At 46.9% G+C, this 26,636-nt stretch overlaps 1 protein-coding gene across 7 annotated transcripts in view; it reads right to left on the reverse strand.

Annotated features, from left to right (window-relative positions):
* Nucleotides 1–4,346: 4,346 nt before the first annotated feature.
* Nucleotides 4,347–26,636, reverse strand: part of shank3a (SH3 and multiple ankyrin repeat domains 3a) — a 777,353-nt gene continuing 755,063 nt past the window's right edge. For 3 of the 7 annotated variants that reach the window (XM_068005245.1, XM_068005243.1, XM_068005244.1), the window contains one exon: nt 4,347–5,674. In XM_068005245.1, the coding sequence (XP_067861346.1) occupies nt 5,119–5,674 (556 nt within the window). In that variant the 3' untranslated portion in view covers nt 4,347–5,118. Of the gene's footprint in view, nt 5,675–15,372; nt 15,408–26,636 lie in introns of all 7 variants that reach the window. The other 4 variants (XM_068005249.1, XM_068005247.1, XR_010967116.1 and 1 more) reach the window with 4 other exon arrangements.

The following is a 26,636-nucleotide window of genomic DNA, read 5'->3' on the forward strand; positions in this document are numbered from 1 at the left end:
GTCAATTGAGTCAGGAAACCAATGTTAACAGTGACTGTAATAATTAGTAACTCCCACTCCACAATGTAGGATGCAACAATAGATGAAGACCAGTCGGCTATTAAGGGATCTGACAAAGCTGATCAAGGCAAATTGTTCGCGGTGGTGAAGGGCTCAAATCCCAGGGGATGAGATTTAGAAATAAGGGAGTTACGGTTAAGGAGGTAAGTCTGAGGGACCTTTGTCACTCAAAGGGTAACCAAATTGAGGAACATTCCCTGGGACATTGAAGGGGGCAGTATAATTGGGGGCCTTTGGGGGATATAGGGAGAAGGTGGGGAGATGGAGTTGAAGTATATGGGGAGAACGTGGGGAGGTGGGGTTGAGGTATATGGGGAGAAGGTGGGGAGATGGGGTTGAGGGATATGGGGAGAAGGTGGGGAGATGGGGTTGAGGGATATAGGGAGAAGGTGGGGAGATGGGGTTGAGGGATATAGGGAGAAGGTGGGTAGGTGGGGTTGAGGGATATGGGGAGAAGGTGGGGTTGAGGAATGGGGGAGAAGGTGAGTAGGTGGGGTTGAGGGATATGGGGAAAAGGTGGGTAGGCGGGGTTAAGGGATATGGGGAAAAGGTGTGTAGGTGGGGTTGAGGGATATGGGGAAAAGGTGTGTAGGTGGGGTTGAGGGATATGGGGAAAGGTGTGTAGGTGGGGTTAAGGGATATGGGGAAAGGTGTGCAGGTGGGGTTGAATGATATGGGGAGAAGGTGTGTGGGTGGAGTTGAGGGATATGGGGAGAAGGTGGGGTTGAGGGATATGGGGAGAAGGTGGGTAGGTGGGGTTGAGGGATATGGGGAGAAGGTGGGGTTGAGGGATATGGGGAGAAGGTGGGTAGGTGGGGTTGAGGGATAAGGGGAGAAGGTGGGGTTGAGGGATATGGGGAGAAGGTGTGGTTGAGGGATATGGGGAGAAGGTGTGGCTGATCTGTGAAAAAATGACAGGCTTGCTTGTCACTTCTTGTGCAGTTTTAAGTCTTGTTTCTTTATGTTATCACCCTGTTGATGAAGGCTGTTTCTTCCTACTATGAGGTCCACTATGGTCTCAAACCTGACCCCTATCGTACGCTCCAGTAAACTCCAGTTCTGGTGTGGATTTCATTGGACATACTTCATGCCTGTCTCTTGTGTACTCATATCTCACTTCATTCTTTTACTCAACTCTCAGTCTCCTACTTCAATATTGAACCTACTCTCGCTTCCATCTTTTTCCCAATATCCGGTCCTGAGGGCATTGCTTCTTATCGGGGTTCAGCTCAACATCCATGGCCACTGGCAGCCCTCAGGCGCTTTACTCAAGTGGCCGTGCTCCAAGTGTGAGCGTAGACAGTGAGTGCCGTCTCCCACCCGAGCTCAATGCCTGTATTTGGCAGGTGGGGGAGGGGACGGGGGAACGGGTCAACGGGTAGCGATCAGGATCGAGGGCTCTGGATGAATTTATTTTCCACTCCTTAGCCCACAGATCCTGAGGGAAACTGCAGACCCCGAATGCAACGCCAGCTGAGATCAGCAAACTCAGGGCTGAATCTGAGGACCCCACTCCATGCCCCCATGCTCCCGGGGGGAGAGGCACTCGTAGGGAGCAGGCAGTTGGGAAATTGCGAGCCTGTGATTCCCCCAGAGTGCCGCTCCTCCCAGGGAGTGGAGTGGCATGGAGTTGGCTCCGTCGAGCCTTCCTAGTCTGTAAAGTCTCACTTCAATCAAACCTCCGTTTCCTATCCTAGTATATGACAAGCCACATAGTCTCAACTCTCGCTTCCCATTTCAATTGACTCTCGGTCCTCTGTTCCAATAATATAATTTAATATAATTTTCTTCCTCGCTTCCTTCTCTGACGCACGGTCCCTATTCCATAAATAAACGCAATTTCATTTCTCGTTTCCTTTTGTTTTAAAGATTTCTTTGTGTGCAAAATTTTCTGGTCCTCAAGGTTTGGGCATTTCAGGCATCCAGTGTCCCCTCAAGAACACTCCCAGGGCAGGTACAGCATGGGTTAGATACAGAGTAAAGCTTCCTCTACACTGTCCCATCAAACACTCCCAGGGCAGGTACAGCACGGGTTAGATACAGAGTAAAGCTCCCTCTACACTGTCCCATCAAACACTCCCAGGGCAGGTACAGCACGGGTTAGATACAGAGTAAAGCTCCCTCTACACTGTCCCATCAAACACTCCCAGGGCATGTACAGGATGGGTTAGATACAGAGTAAAGCTCCCTCTACACTGTCCCATCAAACACTCCCAGGGCAGGTACAGCATGGGTTAGATACAGAGTAAAGCTCCCTCTACACTGTCCCATCAAACACTCCCAGGGCAAGTACAGCATGGTTTAGATACAGAGTAAAGCTCCCTCTGCACTGTCCCATCAAACAATCCCAGGGCAGGTACAGGACGGGATAGATACAGAGTAAAGCTCCCTCTACACTGCCTCAACAATGTATCTCAGCTCCAACCTCAGAAAGAGTACCCCCTACTGCACAGTGTGACATGTTCCTCACATTTTGTGGGTTTAGTGCCAATTAGTAAAGAATCAAATGTAGTTTTGTGCTGTGGGGCCATGACCAATTTGAACTGGATTGAAACTGCCCAAACACATTACAGACAGCCGACAGAAGATACATTTGTTCCCTCGGTCTGAGCTTGACTAAAACCCAGGTCCAAGAGGTAATCAGTACTGACTCACTCGACCACCCAGTTCCTGTCTCGCTTCCTTTAGTCCAATCTCACTCCCTATTCCAGTAGAGATCTTGCAGGTGGCTGCATGACAGCCCTGGAAAGAGAGTTCTATCAGTAATGGGATTAGAAAGAGTCCTTTAAAGCGGAAATCACAGAATCATTGAAATTTTAGCACAGAAGAGGCCATTTGGGCCCAATGTCCCTGTCTATCTGCGCTCCTCGAATCCCATTTGCCTGTCTCGTATCCTTTGATATTTTTCTTCTTTGAGTGTATTTAATTCCATGTAATGGCTCCTTCAGTTTTTTTCTAAATTAAGTTCTAATCATTGGTTGGGGGGAAGGGAAGGGATTAATTTTCTGTTTCTTGGTCTGTCTTCCAGTGCAAGGTGTGAGTGGGAGACAGCAAGTGGAGTTTATTTAGACTCAATGTGCTGTCAGTGACTGAATGAAGTGGAGCCCTGGGTGATCTCACCAGTGCATGTGAATATCAACATTGAGGGCACTCTGATACGTCTTGTTTTTTATATTTACTGATTGATAAAACCGATGATCATATTTTTGGGTTTTTTTATAATTTAACAAAAATTTTTCAATTTCATCTTAAATCACTTCCACAAACTGTCAACAGGGGAATGTAACAGCAATTGTGGAGGGTTAACCTGCAACCTTGGAGAATAGAAAGAACTCCTTTCAGAATCGGCCCATTTTAACACAGTGCTGTGATGTGATAAAGTGCAGTATTATAACAGAACGAATCTCCAGTACACCTGGGATAACAAGTATGGGTGTGTGAGAGAGTGATAAAGACAGAGTGAGAGAGAAGGAGAGTGTGAGAGTGTGCAAGAGTGAGAGTATGTGTGTGAGAGTGAGAGACAGAGTGCGAGAGAGTGTATGAGAGTGTGTAAGAATGGGTGTATGTATGTATGAGTGTGCATGTGTACATGAGAGGGTGTGTGTTGACAGCATGCATGTAACGTGTGTATGAGTGTATGTTTGTGAGGTCGTGGCGGGAGTGTGTGTGCCTGAGAGTGTGAGAAACAGTATGCATGTGTGCATATGTGTCAAACTGTGTTTGTGCATGTGTCTGTGTGAGCGTGCGTGTGTGTCTGTGTGTGCGTGTCTGTGTGAGTGTGTGTTACCCTGGTGCCCTGCTGGCACATATTGTTGGAACAGCAAGCCCTCAATATACTGGTAACCCTTAAAAAAAAGACCTTTGAAGTATAGTACATTTCAGTAAAGGGTAGATACACAGTGAGAGGGTCACGTTGGTCTTTAGTTTGTCCACCCACCATTGTAGGAGAAACTAAGAACAGGTCTAACAGTACAATCCCAAGGGAAGGAAACCTCGCTGAGTAGCAATGCTTTTGGACAGTACGATTAGCTGCAGGCGACTTCAAAAGCCGACTGCCAGTCATGATGGTACACGCCAGGGGTTCCTACTTATTTCTGTTTGCACAACAACAAAAAAAATTCCCATTTTGAGCAAGCTTGTCATGGATGGAAGACGATGGGTTAAATGCGCCAAAGTGTCCGACTAGTTTATTTGTTTCTGACTTATTATCCCTACAGCCCTGAAACTGTGGTGCGTTCTTCATTAAAACCGTGGGTGAGAGAAAGAGGGAAAAAAAGAGAGAGAAATCTCATTAACCAAGTCATTTGTTTGGAAGATTCAATTTAACATTTTCGTATAATAGTATATATGTATAGTTTTAGTAAAATTATAAGATAAAAACTTTTTTTTATATTATTTTTGTTCAAATATATAATTGGTAAAAAGATGAGTATTCTTTTGATGGAATAGACCGAGGATGTTTCCCTATATCTCAAACTAGCACATGGAGGGGAAGCATCACCATTTTGCTCTCTTCCCTTTGATTAAGCATTAACCCCCTCCCTTAACCTCAGAAAATAGGGGACTTTGAAGTAAATTTATACAATTAAGAAAAGACTGGGGTTGATAGTAGCTATTTTTAAACATTCTCCTAATGATAACACAACTCATCCAAAGTCCGAAGGGAATCTCTGTTCTCCTTTCTCAGCCTGTGTGGCAATCTGTGGGCTCAAGGAAGAAGGCCAGAGATTCCCTTCCCAAGCAACGATTATTCAAAGGCAACTGAATGAAATCTTCGCCGATTTTTTTTCTCGTTTATCTTTTCTGAAAAAAAGAAACAAAAAAAAAAATTTGCGATTCTCACTGGAACCTTGGTTGAGCTTCAGTGGGAACGACACCAAGCAACATCCCATAATATTCATGCAACATTTACCATAGCAACGCCACTCAGATTTAGCTCTTCCCTTGTCCACCATTCAGTGCAGTGTAATTTTTTTCTTAAAAAAAGTCCCCCTCTCCCCAAAAAAACCCAGACCAGTTGAGACCCCACCCATCCCCTCCTCTCCCCCACCAGTCGAGCTAGCTGTCTATAAAATGTTTCAAAGCCCGTTCGATGTTCATTCGATGTCCCACTCTTGTGACTCCAAGTTCCACATAGTCTTCTTTTGTCAAGGCGGGTAGGTGGGAGCCTTCTATCTCATTGTGTAAGAAGCTCTCTCTGTGTTCTGATAGGTTCAGACTGTCGAGCCAGTCCGCTACATCGTACTTGTTCCACATCGCCATGGGTTTCTGGCAGAAGGGCTTGGGGGGGAGCAAGGAATGCATGGGGGCGCTGGAGGGAGACGGAGAGCGGCTGCGAGCACTGGCGCTCCGCACCACAAACCGCACTTCCTTGGGCTCGTGGGGGATGTTGAGGCTGGAAGATTTGAGGATGGTGGGGGGGGTCTGCGTCGGGGTGGAGAGTGGCGAGGGCCTTGGTGAGCCAATGGCTGCTTCTGTCCTTGTTTCGACGGCGGCCTTCCCGGGGCTCGGGGCCCGTCGGGTAACGGGGTGCCTGGAGCCAGGACGGATGGTGAATGTCGCCCCATAGCTCCGCTGGGATATCGTGTTCAGTTCTCCTAAACTACTGAAAAGTCTGTGGATAAAAAGAGAGAGAAAGCAGAGAATTAGGAGTTGTCAGGCGTCCAGGGGTTCACCCCAGTGACTCACCCAAGGCAATGTGCTCCAGTGTCAGCACCTGGCTACACCGTGAAGTTGCCTTCATACTTGCATTGTCCTGCATGAAGGAACTTTCACTGCATTTTCACGCTTGACAGACAACACTTGCTGAGGTGCAGTTAAATTCAGTCCTTCCCCTCCTCCCTTCAACTTTCTCTATTGCCTCTCCTCTCCATTCTTGACCGTAACTGCAGGCATTTGACCATGGAGGGAGATCACAGCCAAGCACCATTCAATCTTGATCCAACATTCACACCCCTACACACACATTCTCAAGCAGGAGCCAATAGACAGTGATCAGCAAACCTTTTTTTTGCTGACTTCATAGCCTGGGGCACTCAGCCCAATTGCAGCATCTCTTCCACATCCCCCTTCCCCGCCAACTGGTACCATCCAACTCAGCATAGTTTGGGCATTGAATGCAAGAGCTTCCTGGTGCAACTCCGCAGGGAACGGTATTGAATCGGACTTTCTAAGTAGGGTCAAGAGGCAATTAAATGGGTTTCCGGAGGGAGATGGGATTGAGGGAGATGCAGAGAAGGTGGGTAAGTGGGGCTAAGATCTACGAAGAAGTGGGTGGCTATTGCGTTGAATGGCATTTTTCTGATTCTTTTGATGCGTTAAAATCAAATTAGCAGCATTCACAGTGATGGAATCTTAATATCCATATCTCACATAGAATCAAACGGTATCTGTGTATTTTAACATGATTCATAATTTTTGGTGATGTTGATCAAGGGGAAGGATGGTCTCTGCTATTATATCATTTCAGGTATCTGGTGTCAATGTTAAACACTCCCAGGGCAGGTTCAGCATGGGTTAGATACAGAGTAAAGCTCCCTCTACACTGTCCCCATCAAACGCTCCCAGGGCAGGCACAGCACAGGTTAGATACAGAGTAAAGCTCCGTCTACACTGTTCCGTCAAAAATTCCCAGGGCAGGCTCAGCACGGTTTAGATACAGAGTAAAGCTCCCTCTACACTGTCACATCAAACAATCCCAGAGCAGGTTCAGCACGGGTTAGATACAGACTCATTCCAGCAGGACCCTTACTAGTAACAGAGTAAAGGCCCTTTTCTCCTGTTAGTTTGGACCCCATTTAAACCCCATCCCAGAAGCGAGTGGGCAATGTTCTAACCCATTGTTCAAATGGAAAACCCAATAATAGAGCTCAGATCTGGTGCAGATCGGTGACTCAACAGCAGACTCCTTTTATTAGGGGCCAATAAGGGAATGCAGAGAGTTGGTATGGAGCTGCTGAGGAAGGGAGAAAGGGCCGGTCCTGTCATAAGCCTACTCTAATTTCAGTGCTCCCAGTGGGACTTGTTTACTTGCTGCTTATGAACTCCTTCTTAACCCTAACTCCGATGATTTAATCCCACCAAGACCTTGTTACTTACAACGGTTTCTTGTCCAGGATGTTGTATAGGTTATGGTACCGATAACTCAAAAAGTTTTTTCAGTTATGTTTGGAATCAGAGAGCAATCAAGGACTGCAAAAGGCCTTTGAAATTGTGCTGGACATATTTGGGTAGAATCCCAAGATATGATTGATCTAGTGAATGGTTGCTTTGTACCTGTGTTCAGTGCTGAAGATGATGCTGGGGTACCAGATAGAGGTGACACTAAAACTGAATTTGTTGCCATTGATGCAGAATTGCTCCTGGATAGGATTAGGACTCTTAAGGAGGATGGGGCGGCTGGCATTCACTCTACTAAAAGAAATGGGGCTGTGTTATGCTAACTGCTGACTCACATATTCAGCAGTTTATTGATGTCTGGGGTCGTTCCCATGGACTAGAGGGAGATCCATGTGGGTGCTATATTCAGAAAGTCAGAACCTGTGAATAATAGGCCAGTTCGTTTGACGTCAGTTATAGGCAAGTTGCTACAAGGAATTTTAGAGATTTTTTTTAATTCGTTCATGGGATTTGGGCATCGCTGGCAAGGCCAGCATTTACTGCCCATCCCTAATTGCCCTTGAGAAGGTGGTGGTGAGCTGCCTTCTTGAACTGCTGCAGTCCGTGTGGTGAAGGTTCTCCCACAGTGCTGTTAGGAAGGGAGTTCCAGGATTTTGACCCAGCGACGATGAAGGAACGGCGATATATTTCCAAGTCAGGATGGTGTGTGACTTGGAGGGGAACTTGCAGGTGGTGTTCCCATGTGCCTGCTGCCCTTGTCCTTCTAGGTGGTAGAGGTCGCGGGTTTGGGAGGTGCTGTCGAAGAAGTCTTGGCGAGTTGCTGCAGTGCATCATGTGGACGGTACACACTGCAGCCACAGTGCGCCGGTGGTGAAGGGAGTGAATGATTAGGGTGGCGGATGGGGTGCCAATCAAGCGGGCTGCTTTGTCCTGGATGGTGTCGAGCTTCTTGAGTGTTGTTGGAGCTGCACTCATCCAGGCAAGTGGAGAGTATTCCATCACACTCCTGACTTGTGCCTTGTGGAAAGGTTTTGGGGAGTCAGGAGGTGAGTCACTCGCCGCAGAATACCCAGCCTCTGACCTGCTCTTGTAGCCACAATATTTTTATGGCTGGTCCAGTTAAGTTTCTGGTCAATGGTGACCCCCAGGATGTTGATGGTGGGAGATTCAGCATCTTGTTGGAGATGGTCATTGCCTGGCAATTGTCTGGTGCGAATGTGACTTGCCACTTATCAGCCCAAGCCTGGATGTTGTCCAGGTCTTGTTGCATGCGGGCTCAGACTGCTTCATTATCTGAGGGGTTGCGAATGGAACTGAACACTGTGCAATCATCAGCGAACATCCCCATTTCTGACCTTATGATGGAGGGAAGGTCATTGATGAAGCAGCTGAAAATGGTTGTGCCAAGGACACTGCCCTGAGGAACTCCTGCAGCAATGTCCTGGGGCTGAGATGATTGGCTTCCAACAACCACTACCATCTTCCATTGTGCTAGGTATGACTCCAGCCACTGGAGAGTTTTCCACCTGATTCCCATTGACTTCAATTTTACTAGAGCCCCTTGGTGCCACACTCGGTCAAATGCTGCCTTGATGTCAAGGGCAGTCACTCTCACCTCACCTCTGGAATTCAGCTCTTTTGTGTATGTTTGGACCAAGGCTGTAATGAGGTCAGGAGCCGAGTGGTCCTGGCGGAACCCAAACTGAGCATCGGTGAGCAGGTTATTGGTGAGTAAGTGCCGCTTGATAGCACTGTCGACGACACCTTCCATCACTTTGCTGAAGATTGAGAGTAGACTGATGGGGCGGTAATTGGCCGGATTGGATTTGTCCTGCTTTTTGTGGACAGGACATACCTGGGCAATTTTCCACATTGTTGGGTAGATGCTAGTGTTGTAGCTGTACTGGAACAGTTTGGCTAGAGGCGCGGCTAGTTCTGGAGCACAAGTCTTCAGCACTACAGCCGGGATGTTGTCGGGGCCCATAGCCTTTGCTGTATCCAGTGCACTCAGCCGTTTCTTGATATCACATGGAGTGAATCGAATTGGCTGAAGACTGGCATCTGTGATGGTGGGGATATCAGGATGAGGCTGAGATGGATCATCCACTCGGCACTTCTGGCTGAAGGTGATTGCAAACGCTTCAGCCTTGTCTTTTGCACTCACGTGCTGGACTCCACCATCATTGAGGATGGGGATGTTTACAGCGCCTCCTCCTCCCGTTAGTTGTTTAATTGTCCACCACCATTCACGACTGGATGTGGCAGGACTGCAGAGCTTTGATCTGATCTGTTGGTGCTGTGTGATCGCTTGGAGACTGCAGCCAATCTTGGAGAATCCCAGGGTGACTTTTAGAAAATGGAGGTCCAGTCTCAAAACTTGGTCGAATTTTTAGGAGAGGCCACAAAGTTGGTGGATGATGGTTGCCCAGTTGATATTGTGTAAGTTGATTTTCAGAAAGCCTTCGATACAGGGAGCACAGGTGGATATTCAGTAAGTTTGTGTCTAGTGGGATTGCTGAGCAGATTTTCGGCTGGACCGTGAATTATTCCGGATCTCGTAGGCAGAGGGGTGGTTATTAAAGGTAGCAGTTCTGTGTTAGGACTGGTCACTAGTAGAGTCCTTGGCAGGCCTGTAGCTCTTCTCCACCTTCATCACCGATCTGGATGAAAATGTTGGAAGTGTGATCCTTAAGATTGCTGATGACACACTGGTGTGTGCAGGAGTTAGGACTGTAGAAAAAATTAATAGACCGCAGGCTGATCTTGATATACTGGGGGACAGGCCCGTGTGTGGCAAGTGTTCTTCAATGGGGATAAATGCAGTGTGATGCATTTGGGTCACGGTAATCCCAGGCACGTGTACACCTTGTGGGCAGGACAGGGACCTGGGGGTCGAATTTCATGAAACATTATAGGTCCATGACCAGTGTCACAACACCATAGGAAAAACAAATAGGGTGTTAGAGTGTATAGCTAGGATAGTTAGATTCAAAACTAGAAATACAATACTTACCCTGTTCAAGGCCTTGGTATGGCGTATCTAGAATACTTTGCCCAGTTTTGGTTCGCTCACATGGTGTGGGATATTGAAGCCCTAGAGAAGGTCTAAAGGAGGACCACCAGAATAATAATCTCAGGGTTCTTAATTACCAAGACAGGCTCAGGGAACCGAGTTTTATTCACCGGTGAAACACAGACTTCCAGGGGATATGAGTGAAGTCTTTAAAATGATGAAAGGAATCTGTTTGAACAGAGGAACAGAAGGAGGCCATTCAACCCCTTGAGCTCATTCGGTCATTCAATCAGATCATGGCTGATCTGTACGTCAACTCCATATCCCTCGATACCGTCACCTAACAAAAATCTATCGATCTAAGTCTTGAAAGCTCCAATTGTCCCAGCATCAATAGCCTTTTTGGGGAGTGAGTTTGAGATTTCCACTATCCTTTGTGTGCTTGCTGATTCTGCTCCTGAACGGTCTAGCTCTAGTTTTAAGCCTGTGCCCCCTTGTTCTGGATTCCCCGACCAGAGGAAATAGTTTCTCTATGTCTATTCTATCGAATCCCTTTATCATTTTAAGGACCCTGATTAAATCACCCTCAACTTTCTAAACTCATGGGAATACAAGCCAAGTTTATGCTGGCTAGGGAGTGGAGGACTAGGACACATCAGTGCAAAAAAGAAAACACAGTTAGGTTAGACACCAGGAAGCCCTTTGTTTCACAGAGAGTTGTCGACCTCTGGAACTAGATGGTGGCTTGTACAGTGAGTGCAGATTTGTTGCGAATGTTTCAAAAGGGAACTGGATGAGCTCCTGCAAGTGGAAGATTTCTTGAGTTATAGAAGATAGGTGGGTTAATAGCATAGTGATACCTGTCACCGTGGTCTCCTGACGCTTGCTCGATTGCCTCTGGGAGTTGGAGAGGAATTTCTGAGTCTCTTTGCTTTAAATTGGCCAACGTTTTTTTTGTTGCCTTTCTCATGAGACTGTGTGATTGGGGAGGAGGGGGAATGAGTTGACGGAGCACAAAGGTTGCACCACGGCTGCGGATGGACCAGTTTTCTTGTCCCTTTTCCTATGTTCCTAACCCAGCCTGTGCATTCTGTTGTCTAAGCCTCGTTCACTGTGCTTCCTCCCCACACCTCCACTCTGTTATCAGTAAAAGGCCCTCTAACCACCACCGTCCCTCCACCTTGTTATCTCTCTCCCTAACATCAAAAAGCTCCTCTGATCTGTTCAACCTCAACCTTAGTCACCACCCCATTTCCTCCTACGATTCTTGCTTGGTGTCTGAATTCTCCTTCTCCGTGTTTAGTTTCCCTATGTAAAAATCTGTATTTAAATGCGAGCTGTTGCCAATGTTGTTTATTACTCCTCTGACCTTTCCTTTATCCATCCTACATGCGTTCCTCATCGAACTCACTCTTGTCCAGGTCCGTAGAACTGTGGAACTCTTTACTTCCTTCAGCCTTCCCCATCTCCTACAATCTACAGGCTTTTAAAGCAACACTTGGTGTCACCACCTCCTAATTATAACCTCAGTGATGTCCTGCACTATGGGGCTTCAACATTCCCTGAGGTTTATCAATTGAAAAAAAAAATTCAAATCTTAGGATCCATGCAAGGCATCTCACTCACATCCTTTATAATCATCCAGATCCCTGCTTCCCTCCACCTCATCCATCTTAATCCTTTGTAATTCAGATTGTCATTCTATTTGTCCTCTTCAACTCCCCTCTTCATGATCAAAATTCCCGATTTCCTTCAGCCCATGAAGCTGACTCGCTAGACCGGTTCTAAGCGATCTCGTGCCTGTATTTTTGATCTGTCAAAAATTATGTTTTGTTAAATTTTTTCTTTCTTCTGACGAAAGGTTGATGCCAGGCGAGTGTGGAGGGGGTGGGTGTGACAGAGTTTAGGGTTGACTGAGTGTTGGGAGGCTTACTGAGTGTTGGGGAGGGACTGAGTGTTGGGGGGACTGAGTGTTGGGGGGGACTGTGTGTGGGGGGACTGAGTGTTGGGGGGACTGAATGTTGGGGGGACTGTGTGTGGGGGGACTGAGTGTTGGGGGGACTGAGTATGGTGGGGCTTTGGGGGGACTGAATGTTGGGGGGGACTGTGTGTGGGGGGCTGAGTATTGGGGGATTGAGTATGGTGGGGCTTTGGGGGGGCTGAGTATTGGGGGATTGAGTATGGTGGGGCTTTGGGGGGGCTGAGTATTGGGGGATTGAGTATGGTGGGGCTTTGGGGGGGCTGAGTGTTGGGGGATTGAGTATGGTGGGGCTTTGGGGGGGCTGAGTATTGGGGGATTGAGTATGGTGGGGCTTTGGGGGGGCTGAGTGTTGGGGGATTGAGTATGGTGGGGCTTTGGGGGGGCTGAGTATTGGGGGATTGAGTATGGTGGGGCTTTGGGGGGGCTGAGTGTTGGGGGATTGAGTATGGTGGGGCTTTGGGGGGACTGAGTGTTGGGGGATTGAGTATGGTGGGGCTTTGGGGGGGCTGAGTATTGGGGGATTGAGTATGGTGGGGCTTTGGGGGGGCTGAGTATTGGGGGATTGAGTATGGTGGGGCTGAGTATGGGGTCCTTACCATTTAAAAATATGATTAAAACGCAATCAAGATAGATAAAGGCAACTAACACCGTTGAACCTTTGTTTAGGATATATGTTAGTCATCTTTTCCACACTCCATTAGGTTCTCCCCTCACTATATGGAAATGCTCACCCAAGGGAAAAGTTGGATAACTGACTCCTGAGCTCCCTCACAGGGACAGGAGTGAGGGTAGCCCGGGATGGTTCGGTTGGTAAGGATGTTTCCTGGTAAAGACTTGCCCAGTGGCCAGTCCAGGCTTGGCGCTTCCCTCCCTCTTTCCCGATGATCTCCTCTCAAGATCAGAAATTGTCCAAGCGTGAAATCAAAGGCACGGCACTTTGTGCCAGCCTGTAGTGCTGCCCCATCTCACTGTCCATCCTCTTCCACTTCACGCCTTCAGGTTATTTTAAATACACTGAACACCAGTACTCAGTATCTCCTACAATACAACACACTCATCATCCAGTAATTCACACTCAGCACTCAGCATTACCTGGGACAGAGCTAAAAGATACAAATTTTCATTCCCTTTAAAGGAGGCAGCAGCAGAGGATTCGTAAAGGAGGCACTGCACGTCCCCTCACCCATTTATTTATTTTTAGCTGGTTATTATTTGTTTTGTTGCACTGGTTCCATAACCTTGCATAAAACCCAAATAAGGTTTGAGGGAAAAATTTGCACCTCAAATACTCTTCTCGGTTCAGACACTGATTAAAATCACACTCATTTTTTTAAACAATATATGTGCAGAGGTGTGACTGTGTTACGTCATGCTTGAGATATTACGAATTAACCTTTGACCCATTAAGGGTAATTCTCGGAGCATGTGTGGGGGGAGGGGGAGGGGCTACCTTTCCCGCTGCCACCCAATGTTGAAAATTGCAGGCACACTGCTGGTTTGCACACAGAAGATGATCCCCAAATCAAAGAAAAGGTAATTACACTCATTAATTTTAATGCTATTCAACATAACAGAGGGGGCAGGAGTATTATTTTGTTTGAATCAGGGAAGAGAAGCTTGTGGCAGAGATCTAACTGCCTCTGGGTTAAGGGCAGGTGTGGAGAGATGGAGGGAATGAGTTAATGACTCAGAATGCCAGTGACACTTTCAAACAAACAAAGAATTAACTAAAGGGTATGGCCTCCTCCAGGCTCCATCAAACCGCTGGGTCTCTTCAACAGATTGGAGATTTTATCAAATCCAATTTTGTCCCATCAAACACTCCCAGGGCAGGTACAGCACAGGTTAGATACAGAGTAAAGCTCCCTCTACACTGTCCCATCAAACACTCCCAGGGCAAGTACAGCACAGGTTAGATACAGAGTAAAGCTCCCTCTACACTGTCCCATCAAACACTCCCAGGGCAAGTACAGCACGGGTTAGATACAGAGTAAAGCTCCCTCTACACTGCCTCATTGTTGGGTACCGAGTAAAACTCCCTCTTGTTGGTGAGCATGAATTTGGTTGAAGCTAAATTCAAAATTAATTAATTTAGAACCCATGCAGGGGGCTGTAAGAGGTGACTATTATCCCATCAACTTGTGCTGAATTGAAATCTAGGCCCGAGAGTCCAGGGGACAGAGTGCTGGGGTACTCGATACCCAGGCCCGAGAGTCCAGGGGACAGAGTGCTGGGGTACTTGATACCCAGGCCCGAGAGTCTAGGGGACAGAGTGCTGGGGTACTCGATACCCAGGCCCGAGAGTCCAGGGGACAGAATGCTGGGGTACTCAATACTCAGGTCCGAGAGTCCAGGGGACAGAGTGCTGGGGTACTCGATACCCAGGCCCGAGAGTCCAGGGGACAGAATGCTGGGGTACTCAATACTCAGGTCCGAGAGTCCAGGGGACAGAGTGCTGGGGCACTCGATACCCAGGCCCGAGAGTCCAGGGGACAGGGTGCTGGGGTACTCGATACCCAGGCCCGAGAGTCCAGGGGACAGAGTGCTGGGGTACTTGATACCCAGGTCTGAGATTCCAGGGGACAGAGTGCTGGGGTACTCGATACCCAGGCCCGAGAGTCCAGGGGACAGGGTGCTGGGGTACTCGATACCCAGGCCCGAGAGTCCAGGGGACAGGGTGCTGGGATACTCGATACCCAGGCCTGAGAGTCCAGGGGACAGAGTGCTGGGGTACTCGATACCCAGGCCTGATAGTCCAGGGGACAGAGTGCTGGGGTACTCGATACCCAGGCCCGAGAGTCCAGGGGACAGAGTGCTGGTGTACTCGATACCTAGGCCCATTCTGTGAACATACAAGTAACAGAGTCATCAGTAATGGTAGGTGGATTCCAGGCATTGAAATGGAGAATTTGTTCTTATATATCTGTGTTCACTTTCGTGCTGGTGATCTAAGCAGAGAGTGTGACTGGCGTCTGACTGACTTGATGGAGGACAGGCCGTGGAAGGGTTAGAAATAGCTCAAATAAAAAGAAAAAAAATTAAACACAAATCCACACACACACACAGCGAGAACAGTCCGACACGTCACCGTCACCATGGGAAGCATTCACGGTCTACAGGACAGCGGAATTAAAACAATCCAAACAAAACAAAACCCAAGAGGGGGAGTGTGATGTGGTGAATGGTTGTGAGCACTTACACAATTTGCTCACCCTCCTGAGGCTCGAGGTGATTCTAGACAGAGCACCACAACGCATGCACAGTGAGCGGAAAAAAAAGAGGCAATGAGAGAGAAATGTTAGCATCAATCCATGAATATGACCAGACATTTCCACTACAAACACTAACAGTAAACACTTTCAATAATAGACTTGCTTCGCGTCCCTTCAGAGTCTGAGTCCCACCTCTCCCCTCTCCCTCCTGTTCTTCCCTCCGTTGCACGACTCAAAAAGGACGTGCATTAAACAGCGGCTTGTGACTCTCAAATCAGTATGAGGGAAAGGAGATTCAAAAGAGCGAGTAGCTAGAAAGGATTCTAGAACCCTACTTCATAATCTGGAATGTCACGTTCCTGAACAATTCCGAGTTACAAAGGGCAGAAGATTCTAGAATCCCAATGATGACTAAAGATGCCAAATTCTGGTGCGGTGCGTACAGCACACGGTCCTAGAACTCCGCCCCACCAAGGAAGAAGCCAGGTTCTAGAACTTGCAGTCATTACTGAGGGAGCCAGGTTTTAGTGCTGTTATTAAGCAGAGCAGTTCCTACAACTTTGGGGTGTTATCGTGAGTGCCAGATTTTGAAATTCTGTTGCCAAGGGAACCAGATTCTAGAAGTTTGAGTCATTGTTAGGGACCAGGTTCCAGTACTCTGTGTTGTCACACAGGAAGCCATATTCTAGAACTCAGTGGCGTTACTGAGTGTGCTAAGTTCTAGAACATCCACCTATTTTAAGTAATTAAGATAAATCGAGTCAAGAACAAATGGGACAGCTGGGAAACTGAAACAATTTTAAAGGGGGTGCAGGAACAAAGAGACCTGGGGTTCACATGAAGGTGGCAGGACAAGTTGAGAAGGCTGTTAAAAAAGCATATGGGATCCTGGGCTTTATTCATAGAGATATAGAGTACAGAAGCAAGGAAGTTACGCTAAACCTTTATAAATCACTGCTTAGGCCCCAGCTGGAGTATTGTGTCCAATTCTGGGCACCAGACTTTAGGAAGGATGTCAAGGCCTTGGACAGGGTGCAGAGGAGATTTACTAGAGTTATACCAGGGATGAGGGACTTCAGTTATGTGGAGAGACTGGAGAAGCTGGGATTGTTCTCCTTAGAGCAGAGAAGGTTAAGGGGAGATTTGATAGAGGTGTTCAAAATCATGAAGGTTTTGATAAAGTAGATGGAGAGAAACTGTTTCCACTGGCAGGAGGGCCGATAATCGGAGGACACAGATTTAAAATATTTGGCAAAAGAATGAGAGGGGAGATGAGGAGAACGTTTTTTACGCAGCGAGTTGTTATGATCTGGAAATCACTGCCTGAAAGGGCGGTGGAAGCAGATTCAATAGTAACTTTCAAAAGGGAATTGGATAAATACTTGAAAAGAAAAAATTTGCAAGGCTACGGGGAAAAGCAGGGGAGTTGAACTAATTGGATAGCTCTTTCAAAGAGTAGGCACAGGTATGATGGGCCGAATGGCCTCCTTCTCTGCTGTAAGATTCCATGAAACTGTGGGAGTGGACACGGAGTTAAGACATAAATTGCCTGGGATATGTTTCTGTGCTCGGAGGCTTGCTCGGAAGCAGGGCAATAAATGAAACCCAAGGGAATTCTGTTCCTTCATGCGTGAGAACCACGTGTTCTGTTGCGCTTAGTCCAACAATGTGCTTTGGCCCCTGACCTCTCAGCAGCATTCTCTCTTGCACAAGTGGGACATTTCCATTCCGTGTCAAGCTAAAGGGCAGTTACATGTTGTGCATCCCCACCTATCGGGAACTAGAGTGAAAGCAGCCAATTGATTTCATGCAGCTGACCACACAGACTATTGTCCGAGCTGTCCGTTGAATGGGAATTCGGGTGTAGAGATGAATAATGGTGCAGTAATGGGGTATTCTATGGAAGGATGGCCTAGAAGGGGTACTTGTCTTTGTAAGAAGATATTCTATTAGCTCCCAAAATTAATTATAAATGGAATGTATGTATTTTTCATCCAATCTTCAAGCTGATTGTTGTCCTGCCAACTGTGCCAATCAAGAGTTTCAATCAAGACTGTTTTCCCCGTGCCTCTGGCATCTGGCAAGATTGTGTAGGGTACATAAGGTTTGAGTGTGTTGGGTATAGCAGTCAAACCCAGAGTACTGTAGCCCTATCCATGTTCCATGTTAACAAAAATATTTCAGAAGAAAAGCAGCTGAGATCTGAAGTGACTTCGAAACAAGTCTAATCTGATCTTAAAATTCCTAGTTGGCAAATGAGGCAAACATTAGCAGCCAAAATCCTTAAACAGCCAAAGCCATGGTATGTTCTCAGTGAATGGTGTATCCCATACAGGGAGGTCCATGCTAACCATTTCACACACAAATGCAATAGTTACACATTATCAAGGAAATAAGGATCCAGGTAAGGATGTGCAATTTTTAAATATTAGATACAAATTCAAAATATCACCAGTTATTCCTTTTCAATAGCCGTTACATTGCAGTTTAATTCTTTTCTATGATGGTCCATTGTCAGTATGATTGTCAGTATGATGCCATGGGCTGTGGTGGGGTGTGAGGCTGACAGCATCACTGTGTCAGTGTCTTTATTACTCTGGGTTTTACTGAGTTCATTCTCCTTGAGTTAGATGAACAGAGATGAGCGTACATCATTGGCACCTGTTTTATGACTTGGGGGGGTCAGTTGTACCCAGCCCCACCCTCACCTCTGATCCCTGGCAGACTTGCTGCTCCACGTGTCTTTAAGCCCAGCTGCAGGTTATTGACCGAGCTGGGACTCATTGCCATTCAGGACCCTGCCTGGTTGTGGGTTATTGGCCGAGCTGGGACTCATTGCCAATCAGGACACTGCCTGGTTGTGGGTTATTGGCCGAGCTGGGACTCATTGCCAATCAGGACCCTGCCTGGTTGTGGGTTATTGGCCGAGCTGGGACTCATTGCCAATCAGGACCCTGCCTGGTTGTGGGTTATTGACCGAGCTGGGACTCATTGCCATTCAAGAGTGCCACTCCGAGCTTACAGTCACCTAACAAGTACTTTCTGATTTTATTCTTGCTCTTTTCAGCCTTGCGCTAACTGCGCAGGCATTTAGCGAGGTTTCTCAATTTGTGCATGCAAGGTGGAGAAGCAGTACTTCTGTTTGTCACTAAGTGTCTCTCTTCCCATTGAACACGTTCGTCCCCAATTCTTGTTAGGTTTACCACTGAGCCCATGAGTCAGTCTGGGCCCAGATCAGTTTGTCTGTGGCCAGGAGTAACAACTAACTCCTTTAATTGACCTAGTCCCAGATGTGACCTTGCACTAACTTCCCTGGTTCACGTGTAGCTCTGTCCCTGGCCTCTGGCCTAGTTTAAAGGGCCACTGTCTTCACGGGGAAGTTCTGGGCAAATGCCAGGTTGCATCGCCTTGTATTAAGAAGGTTGTGGGTTGAAGCCCAGCTCCATATCCTGAGCACATCCTCTAGACCAACATTCCAGGGCAGTACTGAGGGAATGCTGCATTGTTGGAGGTGCCGTCCTTCAGATGAGACTTTAAACCCGAGGTCCTGTCTGCCTGTTTTGACAGGTGTTAATGCCAGAAAGGGAAGATGGTAGGGTTGGTAGTCTGAAAGGATGGAGGTGAAATAGGCTGGAAGGCCTTCAATACCTTAATCAAATTTGCAATTTTTGGTTTCTTCTAGTTCATGCACCTTGTTTTGATGTGATGTCAATAGTTACATCATCACACCTTGCATTTGTAAGCAAATGAAAACAGTGTGCCCAATGCATGAAGACCGTGCCCTTTAAGAACCATCTAAACTAAGACTACCCAACATTTTACGTGACTTTGGCCAACTTTTGTATTAAATTCAAAGTTTTGACAAGTGCAGTCTTGTTTTTTAGCCAGAAGGTTAGAAGCCCAGGTTACGGGTCGTCCACTGTTTTACACTGTCGTCCAGTTCCCAGAGGACACTGGTTACCTACAAGCTTAAATAAAAACAGAAAAAGCTGGAATCGCTCAGCAGGTCAGGCAGGTGATGTTAATGTGACGCTTCATCACAACGCTCTTGACAAAGGCTCATAGATCTGAAATGTTAACCCCACCTTTTTCCTTTCTTCACAGATGCTGCCTGACCTGCTGAGTGTTATCAGCATTTTTGGTTTTCAGTTCCGATTTTCAGCATCTACAGTTTTTGTTACCTACAAGCTTATTTCTTTCAATTCTTCAAAAACTATTTCTTTGTGTCTGCTGTTAGTCTGACCAATAGTTCCCACCTTCACTTTTAGTCCAACTTCAATCAACATTCTCGGCCTCGGTATCACCTTTGATCCCAAAGCGGTGCCCACATCTCTTCCATTCCTGCCGCTGCTCCAAGAAACTGTTCCCCCTTCATGCCAAACACTTCTTTTCCACTCAAACTCTTATCTCTCTATTAAGCCCAGGTCTGTCTGAGAGTTGAGTCCTCTCCCATATTCTTGCACTGTTGGACAGAATACAAAGCTGGTTGCTTGACAAGTGATCGCTGTCTCATCTCTAGTCTCTAACCTCTGTCTTTTTCCACAACTTTATTTTTGTCTTCCTCTATTTTATCAATGCTAATATGGCCAGTGCTCCTGCAGACTTTACACTTTTGCACCTCAGCTTCAGAGAACCCGTCCCACACACTCTCCCTTCTCCCAGCATCCTCACTGTGTTGAAATCAAGATTCAAAACACCCTCTTCTACATTAACATACTTTCCTAGGATCTCAAAACTGTGGGACTACTCCCCTCCCTCAGTCTCCCCATAAACTGTGGGGCTCCTCACCTCTCTCAGTCTCCCCACAAACCGTGGGACTCCTCCCCTCCCTCAGTCTCCTCACAAACTGTGGGACTCCTCACCTCCCTCAGCCTCCTCACAAACCGTGGGACTCCTCCCCTCCCTCAGTCTCCTCACAAACTGTGGGACTCCTCACCTCCCTCAGCCTCCTCACAAACTGTGGGACTCCTCCCCTCCCTCAGCCTCCTCACAAACCGTGGGACTCCTCCCCTCCCTCAGTCTCCTCACAAACTGTGGGACTCCTCACCTCCCTCAGCCTCCTCACAAACTGTGGGTCTCCTCCCCTCCCTCAGTCTCCTCACAAACTGTGGGACTCCTCCCCTCCCTCAGTCTCCTCACAAACTGTGGGACTCCTCCAATGATAAAAAAAGAACATGCCTAAGCCAACAACTCGAGATACCGACCTCTCTAATTGGGTGTCTAACATTCCACCATTAGAGATTCCAGCTGCTCTCACTTACTAAGAGTAAAATATTCAGTAAAATATCAATGCCATTCAATCACTGACTAGGGATCTGAGGCCCTGACGCCATTGCTCCCAGCTCTCTGAAGGTGAACCAGCGTTATGCATACCCATGCTGCTGTATCTAAAGCAGCCCCTCTAAATGATCAGAAACTCAGGATTTCACAAGAAAGAGCATACATAGGAGAGAACAAGAGATAGAGAGTGCACATGAGAAAGCATGAGTGAGTGTGAGAAAGAGAGCGAGAGCAAGGATGTGGGTGTGTGAGAGAGAGAGAGAGAGAGCATGTGACAGAGAATGTCTGAGAGATATCCCTCAACCCCACCTTCTCACCATAATCCCTCAACCCCACCGTCTCACCATAATCCCTCAACCCCACCGTCTCACCATAATCCCTCAACGCCACCGTCTCACCATAATCCCTCAACCCCACCTTCTCACCATAATCCCTCAACCCCACCGTCTCACCATAATCCCTCAACCCCACCGTCTCACCATAATCCCTCAACGCCACTGTCTCACCAAAATCCCTCAACCCCAGCGACTCACCATAATCCCTCAACCCCATCGTCTCACCATAACCGCTCAACCCCACCGTCTCACCATAATCCCTCAACCCCACCGTCTCACCATAATCCCTCAACCCCACCTTCTCACCATAATCCCTCAACCCCACCGTCACACCATATTCCCTCAACCCCAGCGTCTCACCATAACCGCTCAACCCCAGCGTCTCACCATAATCCCTCAACCCCAGCGACTCACCATAATCCCTCAACCCCATCGTCTCACCATAACCGCTCAACCCCACCGTCTCACCATAATCCCTCAACCCCACCGTCTCACCATAATCCCTCAACCCCACCTTCTCACCATAATCCCTCAACCCCACCGTCACACCATAATCCCTCAACCCCAGCGTCTCACCATAACCGCTCAACCCCAGCGTCTCACCATAATCCCTCAACCCCACCGTCTCACCATAATACCTCAACCCCACCTTCTCACTATATCTCTAAACCCCACCTTCTCAACCTATTGCTCAACCCCACCTCCTCACCATTTATAGGCCCATTCTTGAGTTGAATGGGCCTATATTCTCTGGAGATTAGAAGAATTAGAGGTGGTCTCATTGAGACATATAAGATTCTGAGGGGGCTTGACAGAGTAGATGCTGAGAGGCTTTTTCCCTGGTTGGAGAGTCTAGAACTAGAGGTCATAGTCTCAAGATAACAGGTCGGCCATTTAGGACCGAGATGAGGAAAAATTTCTTCACTCAGGGTTGTGAATCTTTGGCTAACTCTACCCCAGAGGGCTGTGGATGCTCAGTTGTTGAGTATATTCAAGATGTGGAGATGCCGGTGATGGACTGGGGTTGACAATTGTAAACAACAGACAAATGTTTGCCTGAGGAAGGAGGAAATCTCCGAAAGCTTGTGAATTTAAAATAAAATTGCTGGACTATAACTTGGTGTTGTAAAATTGAGTATATTCAAGGTTGAGATCGATAGATTTTTGGGTATTAAGAGAATCAAGGGATATGGGGATAGGGCAGGAAAGTGGAGCTGAGGTAGACAACCATCCATGATCTGATTGAATGGAGGAGCAGGTTCGAGGGGCTATACGGCCTACTCCTGCTAATATTTCTTATGTTCTTATCCCTCAACTCCACCTTTTCACCATATCCATCAACCCCACCTTTTCACCATATCCATCAACTCCACCTTCTCACCATATCCATCAACCCCACCTTCTCACCATATCCATCAACCCCACCTTCTCACCATATCCATCAACCCCACCTTCTCACCATATCCATCAACCCCACCTTCTCACCATATCCATCAACCCCACCTTCTCACCATATCCATCAACCCCACCTTCTCACCATATCCATCAACCCCACCTTCTCACCATATCCATCAACCCCACCTTCTCACCATCTCTCTCAGCCCCACCCACCCACCTTTTCACCATATCCATCAACCCCACCTTCTCACCATATCCATCAACCCCACCTTCTCACCATATCCATCAACCCCACCTTCTCACCATATCCATCAACCCCACCTTTTCACCATATCCATCAACTCCACCTTCTCACCATATCCATCAACCCCACCTTTTCACCATATCCATCAACTCCACCTTCTCACCATATCCATCAACCCCACCTTCTCACCATATCCATCAACCCCACCTTCTCACCATATCCATCAACCCCACCTTCTCACCATATCCATCAACCCCACCTTTTCACCATATCCATCAACCCCACCTTCTCACCATATCCATCAACCCCACCTTCTCACCATATCCATCAACCCCACCTTCTCACCATATCCATCAACCCCACCTTCTCACCATCTCTCTCAGCCCCACCCACCCACCTTCTCACCATATCCCTTAACCTCACATTCTCACCATATCCCTCAACCCCACCTACCCACCCTCTCACCATATCCCTCAACCCTTTCTCTCTCCAGAAACTATCTCCTAACCCCATTTACACTGTCCATTTTAAAGTCCTTCCCTGGTAACTTATTCCACAACTCGATTCTTATTTGGATGATAAAGTTCCCCCTCGTTTCCTTCCTTACTCCTAACTCACTCATTTTAACCTGTGTCCTCTGGGATTTGACCCATTCACCATAGGGAACAATTTGCCTGGAACAACTTTATCAATTCCGTTCAGAATTTGGAAACTGCCATTAGACCAACGCAAAGTGTCATTTCCAAAGAAACCAATCCAACTTCTTTAAACTCTCCTCGGAACTTAACATTTTATCGGGTGAATCTGTGACCTGGGAGTAGCTATGCTGGTTGGGAGCGATGTTCAGAGAATCGTCACTGCAGTGCTGTCACTCTATTTATGACCCCTGCTCCCTTCGAGCCTGGTTTTCCGCCTGGATTGTGGGTTCACTAAATTTACTGGCATGCATCCGGTTACAAACTTAAAGGGGGTGGATTGGATGCAATATAGACTCCACTCAACACTGCGCCTATGGAAAATTTTCATTTCCTACAGCATCCCTCTCAATCTTGTCTTGTATAAAATTATGTAAAAGTCTTTAGTGAAGTCAAACACATATGAAAGGCAGTGCTTTTCATCAGTCCCAAGTCCACGATCGTTATCTTTTTAATTATTTTGGAGATCAGATTCACTCTTCAAAGGATCTGCCAGAGGCAAAGCTCAGTCCCATCTGGGATGGCCAGACAGAGCTTCCTTTTCACCACAATCAACAAACAACAAATCATCTTTTCATCTAAATCCTTTAGATCAGGAAACCAAAGCCTCTGGGTTTTACACCTCGCTCAATCTTTCATTCTCCTGCAATCTAAGGGTTTTAAAATCCAAGCTTGGCGTCAACTAACCATTACTTCTCTCTTACTTTTTTCCAACTTTGGTGGTGTCCTGCACTTGGTCCTTGACTTGGGTTTCTCTGTGAAAAAGAAGCCTTTGCTATAAATGGGAGGCTCCATTCTCCTTCAAGAAATAGTCTGTGTTTTGATGGGGTGAGGTGGTGTGGTGTGGTGTGGGGCACAGGGCATAGATTGGTGGGATGTGCCTCCATGTCATGTGTGAGTGAGATCTTCAATTCCCCTTCCGCTCAATTGTGAGTCTCAACCATGCTGTTGTGGAAGGGGTCGGTTAGGAAGGGCCAGTGCTCCAAGGGGGAAATCAAGGAGAGGGTTATCTCTTGGCTGCTCGTGCACACCTCCATGATTAGTTCCAGAGCCACTTTGGTGGTGGCCTGGGCTCATTGTTGGCCTAGTGGGTAAATTCCCCACATGGTGTGGCACTAAACCATACAAAACAGGAATGTTTCAGTTTCAATCCCCAGTCTGTGCTGATTTAACTGATCTCAGCCAATGCAGTGTTTCACCTCGGTGTTCAGGGATGGGGAGGGAAAAATCAGCTGCTCCTGATCACTATCCAAAAACCCCAGCGTCTGTAGATGTCAAGTGAGGACAGGATCAGGGGCTCGGCTATGATGCTTCCCACAGCTGAATATCCTGCTGACACTCATTGTTGAGGCTCTCACTTGAAAATGGTCCTTAGGTGAGGTACTGGAGGGCTGTTGGTGCCTGTAGAACGTCACTCCAGCACCTTGGGGAGAAAAGGGGGCAAAAATGTGCAAACAAATCCCTTTCTCTTGTGCAATGTGGGGTATTACTTTAGAGGGTTTATTCCGCTATCCAGCAGACCCAGAAGTAATGCCGAGGTGCAGCAGCTTTGAAAAATTTCCTGGCCAATGTCTTTTAATTATCTTTCATCTGACCTGAGACTCCTGTACTTTAACAACTCCCACTTTTTTAACAAAACAATTTGGTTTCATTATAAATAACAAAATTCATTAGCAAAGAAGTAACTGCGTTAGAAATTTACATCTGGGCTATAAATGAGTTAACACCCCCATTAAATAGCAAACATGCCATACAGTTCATTAAATATCATGCCTAATGTCACATTAATGGTTTCTGGGCCATACAGTTTTATTCAGGTATTCACTGTAGCCACCTGTTCTGGAATATTCAAGAAGAGTTTAAATAAGAAATCATGGATCAAGAGCTTGAAGAGTTAATTGTCAAGTGAGCATGCTCTAATTGAAGACTCTTTGGGGGTATGAAGAGCTGCTTAAGGAGTGGACGTGGTTCAATTGAAGACTTTTCAGGGGTATGAAGAGCGGATGGCTTCATTTGAGCTGTGACACATTGGGCTGAAGTATGGATATTCAAAGGTAACCCTGCATATTTCTCCCCACAGTGGTGAGTATGTGAAATAGACTCCATATTAATGGTGTTAACTCCTGTAAAAATGGAGCAAGATAAACAAACCTCCGTTCAAGTACAGGATTTAAGAATGAGTAAAACTAGAGATGATTGAACACTGTAGGGAACACAGTGATTCCTGAGCTGCTGAGATGATGTATACATGTGGAATACAAGGTTGGATGGATATCTGCGCGTCAGAGTTGATAAAATTTGGGAGTGGAGAGAGGAATTCTGCACTAAGGTTCAGGTTGGCAAACATGGCAGCCATTTTGTGCCAGCAACATCCCACAAACAGCAATGAGACAAATATCCAGTTAATCTGTTTTTGGTGGTATTGGTTGAGAGATAAATGTTGACCAGGACACTGGGCGTACTCCCTGCTCTTCTTCAAATAGCACTATAAGAGCTTTAACATCCATTTGACTAGACGGGCCTCAGTTTAATGTCTCATAAATTGGGTTGTGCCCATTAAGCGAAACATTGTACGTGGCCTGGGGAAGAGGAAGTGCTTGATAGACCAAGTCACGTTTCCCCATTCTTTCTTTCCTTGTGTTCAATAAGAGTTAACTAAGGAAAGGAAGAACTCGGGTGGATGTGTGAACACATAAACAACAACAACTTGCATTTATGTAGTGCCTTAAACTTGAAGAACTTCCCAGATTGATGTGTGGAGAGGCGGAGGGAGCTGGAAATACTTAGACTGGGAAAAAGAAGGTCCAGGAGAGACTTTATTAAAGTTACTGTAGGGGCAAAGATTATATGACCCCACAGACTGTGTAATGGGGACACAGAGGGAAGGTAGGCAGACAGTGTAGATTTAATGACTTCATGCAAAAGGGTAGATCTTGACTTTGTGCGATAGTGTAAAACGGGTGATAGTGAGTTGGCAGCCCATTTTACATCTCTCCCGATTTTATTTCCACAAAGTCAAGTTCTACCCTAGAGACTGGGGAACGAGTGGGACAGACTGTCCAGGGGGACAGTGGACGGTGAGAGTGTCGGCACATTCAAGAGAGAGCTGGGTAGATTTTTTGATGAAAGAAGTGATTGAGAGATGCAAGGAGGGAGTGGGGTGGGGGGATTTACTGAACTCTGGGACTGGCCAGATGGACTCCAATAGTCTTTTATTTGATCCTGTAGCTACATTCCTAAGCAACCAGAGCAAGTGGCACAAACTGACTCCTGAATCTTCATATGTGAAAGGTGTCTCT

The sequence above is a fragment of the Heptranchias perlo genome, chromosome 24 (assembly GCF_035084215.1).
Source record: "Heptranchias perlo isolate sHepPer1 chromosome 24, sHepPer1.hap1, whole genome shotgun sequence".
Classification (NCBI taxonomy): Eukaryota; Metazoa; Chordata; class Chondrichthyes; order Hexanchiformes; family Hexanchidae; genus Heptranchias; species Heptranchias perlo.